The following is a 7,747-nucleotide window of genomic DNA, read 5'->3' as shown; positions in this document are numbered from 1 at the left end:
GATGGGTCAGGCCTTTTAAGTATATACATTGTATCTGTTTAACTTCATGGTCAAGGTCTGGACATCTACGTAACCAGGCCACTGTACTTCAATTGAACTATACAGAATAAATGTCAATATTTGGAAAGTTTAATTTTTATTTTTCACAGGGGTGTGTTACACTTTCAAGTCTCTTAAAAATAAAAAGAAACATCTAAAAGTGCCTTTAACACACTAAATGGATCATGATGCATTGAAGGAAGGATTGCATCGTCAGCATGTTGGAAAATCAGCATGTTGAAAAAAATAAGGTATTTCTGAACTTTGTACTGTTCAAATTGTGCCATTGTACTGGCACAATTTTGCGAATAAAATCTGAGAATGAATGTCAACCGATAAAGCACAACAGCTACTAATGCTGTCAAATCCGACTACTTCTGACCACCTTCATTCTGGTTTACAGAAAATCTCATTGCGATTTAAAATTTTTAAATCTAAATGTAACGTAGAGCCCAGAATGTTCAGCAAAGCATTCACTCATCTCCAACTCTTAAGCACTGAATGGTAGGAGACAGATAATTTGAGAGAAAAATAAATAAAGCTTCTCTGCCTTCTCCCACCACCAACTAGAAACAACCAACCAACCAATCAGAGCCAGGAGGCGGTGTTAGCACTGTCGATCTCACCTGGTGCCCTCACCCTCTTTACTTGCCCTCTGCTACAGCTTTTCCCTGTCAGCCAATAGTGAATGCTAAGGCTAGTTAGCATAGCCACCAATGAGGGCAGATAAACAGTTTTCCTATAAAGGTAAGTCGTTTCTCACCATTAATACATTTATCAGCAAGTGCATGAGGTTGATTGACAGCGCTAAGACCCTCCTCATGGCCCTGATTGGTTGTTTTTGACCAGCAGCTGTGCAATTCATCCCACAGCATTAGTAAGGTCAAGGAGAATTACCTATTCACAGATTACCTGTCTCAACATACTTTCACTCCATGGCAACAGTTTTAACAAATATATATAAAAACATTCTGGATTTAAAGCTACATACTTTAGCTTTAATGACAAGTAGTACAAAACATGTCTAATTTAAACATGTTCACACACACAAAACAACACAGAGCTTATTCTGCCAAAGTTTTTTTTATTAACAAACGGTAGAAAAGATAAGCAGAATTAATACATTTTACATTTGGAACTCTATTTGTAAGGCATATAAAAGACTAGAAAAAAAAATTCACAAGAATACCACAAGAGGTCCAGGTCAGACCACATCATATGGAGTGTTGCAGCAGGCATCAAGTATATATAATAAAAAAAAAAAAAAAAACACTTGCATCGTTTGATTTTGAAAATTTAACACTTTGTGGCATCTGAACTAATCAATCGTAAAAAAATCGCAGATGAAAAGCTGATGATGCGACAACCCTAGTTTGGTGATATTAAAAAACTCCAATTAAATATTTGCTCAGCATTTAACAGAGGGATCTGTCAATATTAGAGCCATTCCGATACATTAAAGAAAACTACCAAAAATAACAGTCAATTGATTGGGAGAAAAAAGAAAAGAGTTCACTATTCCCATTTAAGATCCTGTCATGATAAATCAAAGCAACCACCCCGTCACTGAATCCAACCGTTTCTAGCAATATTACAAGAAAAGAAACTAAGAATTTGAATAGACTAGCATGGAAAAGGCGACACGTCAATACAAATACAACCCACCACAGTGACACTTTAAATAGTCTGCAACACACAAGATCAGCAAACAAAAAAAAGAAGAAGAAAAAAACAGGGGGAATGTAAGCCAAGTAAGAAAAAAAACAGGAATAATAAAAGCAGAAACTGCCTGTTTTTTTTTTTAAATATCTTACATTAGTAAAGAGAGCTACTGTAGGTTCAACGCTGGTGCTGCAGATTTTGTGTTTTACATGTGCATCTTACAAATATACAATAAATAAGTATATATATAAAAAATATGCCCATCACCATTTTTCACTGCCTAATACAGCAGCGTTTGGTCTTCGATTTGCTTTGTTATTTTTCACCGTTAGTGTCGATGACCAAAAAAAGAAAAAACAAACTAGCACTTTATACCACACAACTTCCTGAATCCTTTGGCCACACCTACCCAGACAGACATCAGGGGCAGATTATCGCAGATTTAAGTCTGCTGTGCATGTTTACTCAAGGCACAAAACGGGTTACACTTGAAGGCAGCTCCAGAGGATGGAAGCACACCAACGTACTTCCTTAGGCACAGTCTCGGCCGAAAAAGGAGCGGCTGCCTGTGTTGCCTGCGGCCTTGCCGTTATTCAGTTTTCAGACTGGCTCCGTTCCTTTGCTCCCGCAGCTTCCTCCTGTGCAGGTATCCTGTGCGCTGAAGGCGGTTCATTCTGGCCCCCAGGAAGATTACGATGCTGCTCGGCACCAGCCGGGTGGTCACCCAACCCTGCAAGCAGGAGACATGCGTTTACACAGACACGCAACATTAAACTTTGGAGTCAAATATAGATTCATTTTATTTTTTATTTATCAGATTAATCACACTCTACCGTTGTGATTAACAAGCTTGAAGTATAAATGTGTACAGAGTTGTGGTTCTTGTAGGAATGGTACCCGGGGCAAGCCCCTCCTTCTGACACTCTCCAACTAATTAAATGCAAGTAATTATCTGGTGTTTTATTTATTTTTTGTATTAGAACGCAGATGATGTAGTCTCCTAGGACTCAACAACTATGGGAAACTTACTCTACTACACATGCATGCTAGTAGTAGCAAACTTATTCACAGGAAAACTGAAAGGTTTCATTTTCTAGTTCTTCGGTGCCCCACTCCTTTGTGATGCTGCCCCGAGCAAATGCCCATACAGCCCATATCAAAGCCACCACCGTATGCACGTTTTTCCACAAAACTGTTGAAGAAAACCTTTATTTTCTCAATCCAAGCATTTCTGAAGATTCTCAGTTTTCCAGGTCTTTATCTCCAGGAAGGTTTAAGGAAAGTCATTTTGTTTTAAGAGTCGTCATAGAAATGCGCTTCTCCATGGAGCCTCTGTGATGAGGCGACAGTCGCTTGTCCTCGTCCAGCCGAGCGATTGATGTAATTCACGCATGTGAAATTCAAGCTCGTACACGTAGATGTGCAAACGTGGGCTGGCAACGAAAATTTTTTAACTTCTGTTGCATAAAACTTTCAGCTTTTGCCGTTTGTTGCTCCCCATGTGTTGAGCCTATAATGCGCTGCTGTGAACTAGGTGGGAGAAAGGCTTTTAGGCCAAAACAGGTAGCTCCATTCTTTTGAGCTATGTAATAACACATTAAAATGTTCAGATTAATTGTATGCATTAACTTTGACAGTCCTCTTAAAAATGCATCAAGATTCTGGCAAAGTTGGTGGTTAATTTAATTTGACTGGTTTTGTTGCACAAGCTGTACCTTTAATTATGACAGACGTTTCAATAAGGGTAAAATCTAGAATATTCCAGAAGCTTGATAGACTGCTTTGATTTCTTTCAATGTGCTGTTGGAACACCCATCTGTGTCCAAATCTGAAACATTTCACCCAAACCGTCAGACTCGGAAGCAAGGTAATCGGACAATTTGCACAGGAAGCACCACAGTGCATGAGTTGAAGACGGCTACACATCCAAACGCACTGTGCCGATGCAAAAAGAAGACAACCATCTTAAAATTTTTCAGCTTCACCTTCAACCACGTCTACAAAAAAATGATTTCAAAAGCCACACCCAAACTTATTTCGTAATGGGTAAAGCAGGCCAATATCAGGATCCCGGACAAGCCCCCACATCAACACCAAAGAAAATGTATTTACTCTGCTAAATACAAGGGCTGTGTGTGAGGAGACCAACTTAAACCACCATTTTTGATAAAGAGCATGGTCAAATATCCAGCTATGACTAAGCCAGAAGCTGGTTGATGGCAACAAAAAGTTTCCCCAAATATAAAGGACTTGAACGTGAAGAGATTTGAACTTTTACACTTGAATTTAGATTTTAAAAAGCCATTGAAGTGGCTTGTGTTCATCCTGGGCAAATATTTTTAATCCATCCTCATAAGGTCCAGAAATCAATTAAACAAATGCCAAACACAGAGTAGAGGAAAAAAGTATTTTCAAGCTTTACACTGAACAGTAATTTTAACTTGGGCATTCTCTTTCAATAACTGTAAATAGATTTTTTTTGTTTTCCATACCATGACAGCGTGGGGGAAGTAGCCGTTAGTCTGGCTCTGCAGACCCACAGTGTTGAGCTCAGCTGCTACGTAGCGCTCCGGGGTGGGCTTATCCAGGGTGGGCTTCCTGATGCGGGTCATTTTGGTTACCACAAAGAAGGGAAGCACACTCTTTAAAAGAAATAAAAGAGAAAAGACAGAATTACAGCACATAAAAATGCAGTTCAACTTAAAATATCTCTTGCAACATCACACTTATGAACACTTTGGCCACAAGGTGGCATAAGTGCACCACAGTGCTGAACAGAAAACCCCAGTCTTATGTGAAGCATGTTTCCATCACCAACTACTGTATGTCTTCAGCTAAATTTGGCTCTTGGTTCCCCAGAGCCAAATTTAGGCCCGTCACAAGAAATCAACCACATGATAAATTAATGATAAATTTGCATGATTTATCATTGCGCTTTTCTCTCCGTCTCTTTCTACCGAACACAGGCCGACAAAGGTCTTCAGTCTGGTGATTTGGTCGCAAATGGACTTTATTCTTTCAAAGGACAATTTTGTTTACAGATTAATTTTATTTGTCATTTGTTTACTTAGTTTGGCTAAAATGTCTTCCAGTTTCAGAGTTAAATGTACAGAAGAAGCTTTATTGATCTTTGAGAACGTGTTCTTGGATTACTATTATTATATTACCTGAAAATGGTCCTCAGAAAAAGTTAGTTGCAATAACTTGAGGGACGATTTATTGTCCAGCAAAAACTTATGACATTTATTATAATTTTTAGTCAAAAAACAAAAAAAATTAAAGCTGCAAGCAGCCTCGGGCGGCCCTCGCAGCAAGCGCCGCTCCGGCCTATTGGCCACCGCGGGGGCTCCAGCCACCGCAGAAGCTCTCGCACGATTTCCAGAGCCGCAGCCAACTCCCCACCGCAGAAGCTCCGCCGCAGTTTCTAGCACCGCCGCCCGCCAGCCGCCGCAGTAGCTGTCGCGCATTTTCCCCGCCCGGCCACCGGGCGACACGCGTGAATGCGTTCGGCGGCGCTCCCCGACGACTGTCGAAAAATCTGGTGCAGATCGGTCGATGCGTCGAGGAGATACGGCCGATGTATTAACTTAGGGGGCGCAGTGGACCAAATTACATTTCAATCCCGTTGGGCTCTTTAGAGGTGAACAAAGGTCATACATATCCAGTTTGGAGCCAATCGGATGATCCATGTGTGAATTAGAGCCAAACGTATGAATATGGCGAGGGACTGATATTCGCCGTTTGGCCACGCCCACATGGTTCAGCCAGAAGCGAGCAATGACAGACCTCATCATCCGAATCATCTTGATTAGGTCAAGAGAGCCATAAACGGAGCTTTCCAAGGAAAAAAACGGCACTTCCGGTTCCGAGGGGGCGGGGCTTAGATGACGTCATAATATGATGACATAGGGTCGTCAGGGATCCCGCCATGGTCACTCGTGCAAAGTTTGGTGCAGAAGCTATCGACCGTTCACAGTAGAATTACAAATTTTTAATTTTTTCCTACATTACAAAATTGAACTCTGTAGGGCAATGCTGCCCTCTGGTGTCGAATTACTGAAATAATGAAACTATTTCAGTAATTTCAGTTATTCGACACCAGAGGGCAGCATTGCCCTACACATGACAAAGCCCTTTGTATTACACAGTCGATCACAGGGGAACTTTGAGCCTTGCTAACCCCCCTTCCACATGTTCAAATGTCACCATATTGATAACTTTGAATCAGACATGCCTTATGATCAGACTGACCGAGTTTGAAGTCGATCAATCGAAATCCCTAGGAGGAGTTCGATCAAATACGAAGGCTGTAAAAGTCAAAATCGAGGTCAAATGAAATTCAATCTAAAATGGCCGACTTCCTGTTGGGTTTAGAGCATGGCTCTAAGAGACTTTTTTGTACGTCCCGACAAGATACACATGTGTACCAAGTTTCGTAATTCTAGGATAAAGCATGGCATGGGGCTGTTCATTTAAAATACTCTAGGGGTCGCTATAGAGAAATTAGGCCACGCCCACCAAATTTTGTTATGAATTCCTGTCGGTGGGTGTACAAGGATCCATCCTAGTGAGTTTGAAGCAGCTGGGCCCGAAATTGTGGAATTCAGAGCCAAACGAAATTCGACGGCGTTCGCAACGCCGCCACGCCCACCTGCTTCATCGCAGCCGGTCGGGGTTGGAATAACTCAACACACCAACATGTCTTCTGTCTCTGGACACAGTTTCATGTTGATTAGGTCAAAGGGCTAAGATAGCGACCGTTCACAGTAAAACATGACACTTCCTGTTCTCAGGGGGCGTGGCCTACTTAAAAAAATAATTTCACCACAGGGTATTTTAGGACACCCGATGACGATCAATCAATGAAAGTTTGGTCCCTCTCTGTGTTTTTGTATAGGAAATATAAGAGTTTCGTGTTTCATGGCGAGTAGGTGAACTTTGACCCCTGCTAACCCCCCTTCAGCAAGCTCATACAGTCACCAATTTGATAACTTTAAATCAGACATGCCTTATGATCAGACTGACCGAGTTTGAAGCCGATCAATCGAAATCCCTAGGAGGAGTTCGATCAAATACGAAGGCTGTAAACGTCAAACTCGAGGTCCAAAATGGACCTTCAATACAACATGGCCGACTTCCTGTTGGGTTTAGAGCATGGCTCCAAGAGACTTTTTTGTACGTCCTGAAAAGATACACATATGTACCAAGTTTCGTAATTCTAGGATAAAGCATGGCCTGGGGCTGTTCATTTAAAATACTCTAGGGGTCGCTATAGAGAAATTAGGCCACGCCCACCAAATTTTGTTATGAATTCCTGTCGGTGGGTGGATAAGGATCCATCCTAGTGAGTTTGGAGCAGCTGGGCCCGAAATTGTGGAATTCAGAGCCAAACGAAATTCGACGGCGTTCGCAACGCCGCCACGCCCACCTGCTTCATCGCAGCCGGTCGGGGTTGGATTACTCAACACACCAACATGTCTTCTGTCTCTGGACACAGTTTCATGTTGATTAGGTCAAAGGGCTAAGATAGCGACCGTTCACAGTAAAACATGACACTTCCTGTTCTCAGGGGGCGTGGCCTACTTAAAAAAATAATTTCACCACAGGGTATTTTAGGACACCCGATGACGACCAATCTCTGAAAGTTTGGTCCCTCTCTGTGTTTTTGTATAGGAAATATAAGAGTTTCGTGTTTCATGGCGAGTAGGTGAACTTTGACCCCTGCTAACCACCCTTCAACATACTCCAAAACTCACCAATTTGATAACTTTAAATCAAACATGCCTTATGATCAGACTGACCAAGTTTGAAGCCGATCAATCGAAATCCCTAGGAGGAGTTCGATCAAATACGAAGGCTGTAAACGTCAAAATCGAGGAAAAAAATGGACGTTCAAGACAAAATGGCCGACTTCCTGTGATAGTTGGCTAATAACATTAAATGTAAGTTCTGAGTCTTTTGGGGAGCTCTACAAGTGTACCAAATTTCATGTCTCTACGATGAAATACGTTCATACCATTGTGTCAACAGAAAATTGCTAGTTGCC

General features: G+C 41.6%; 1 protein-coding gene across 1 annotated transcript in view; it reads right to left on the bottom strand.

Annotated features, from left to right (window-relative positions):
- Nucleotides 1-1,103: 1,103 nt before the first annotated feature.
- hsd17b12 (hydroxysteroid 17-beta dehydrogenase 12) overlaps nt 1,104-7,747 on the bottom strand; it is a 53,469-nt gene continuing 46,825 nt past the window's right edge. The window contains exons 10-11 of the mRNA XM_023326168.1: nt 4,194-4,343; nt 1,104-2,431 (exon numbers count right to left, since the gene is read on the bottom strand). Of these exons, the coding sequence (XP_023181936.1) occupies nt 2,291-2,431; nt 4,194-4,343 (291 nt within the window). The 3' untranslated portion in view covers nt 1,104-2,290. The remainder of the gene's footprint in view (nt 2,432-4,193; nt 4,344-7,747) is intronic.

This window comes from Xiphophorus maculatus, chromosome 2, assembly GCF_002775205.1.
Source record: "Xiphophorus maculatus strain JP 163 A chromosome 2, X_maculatus-5.0-male, whole genome shotgun sequence".
In the NCBI taxonomy this organism is placed as follows: domain Eukaryota; kingdom Metazoa; phylum Chordata; class Actinopteri; order Cyprinodontiformes; family Poeciliidae; genus Xiphophorus; species Xiphophorus maculatus.
This window is presented reverse-complemented; position numbering and strand designations above follow the sequence as displayed.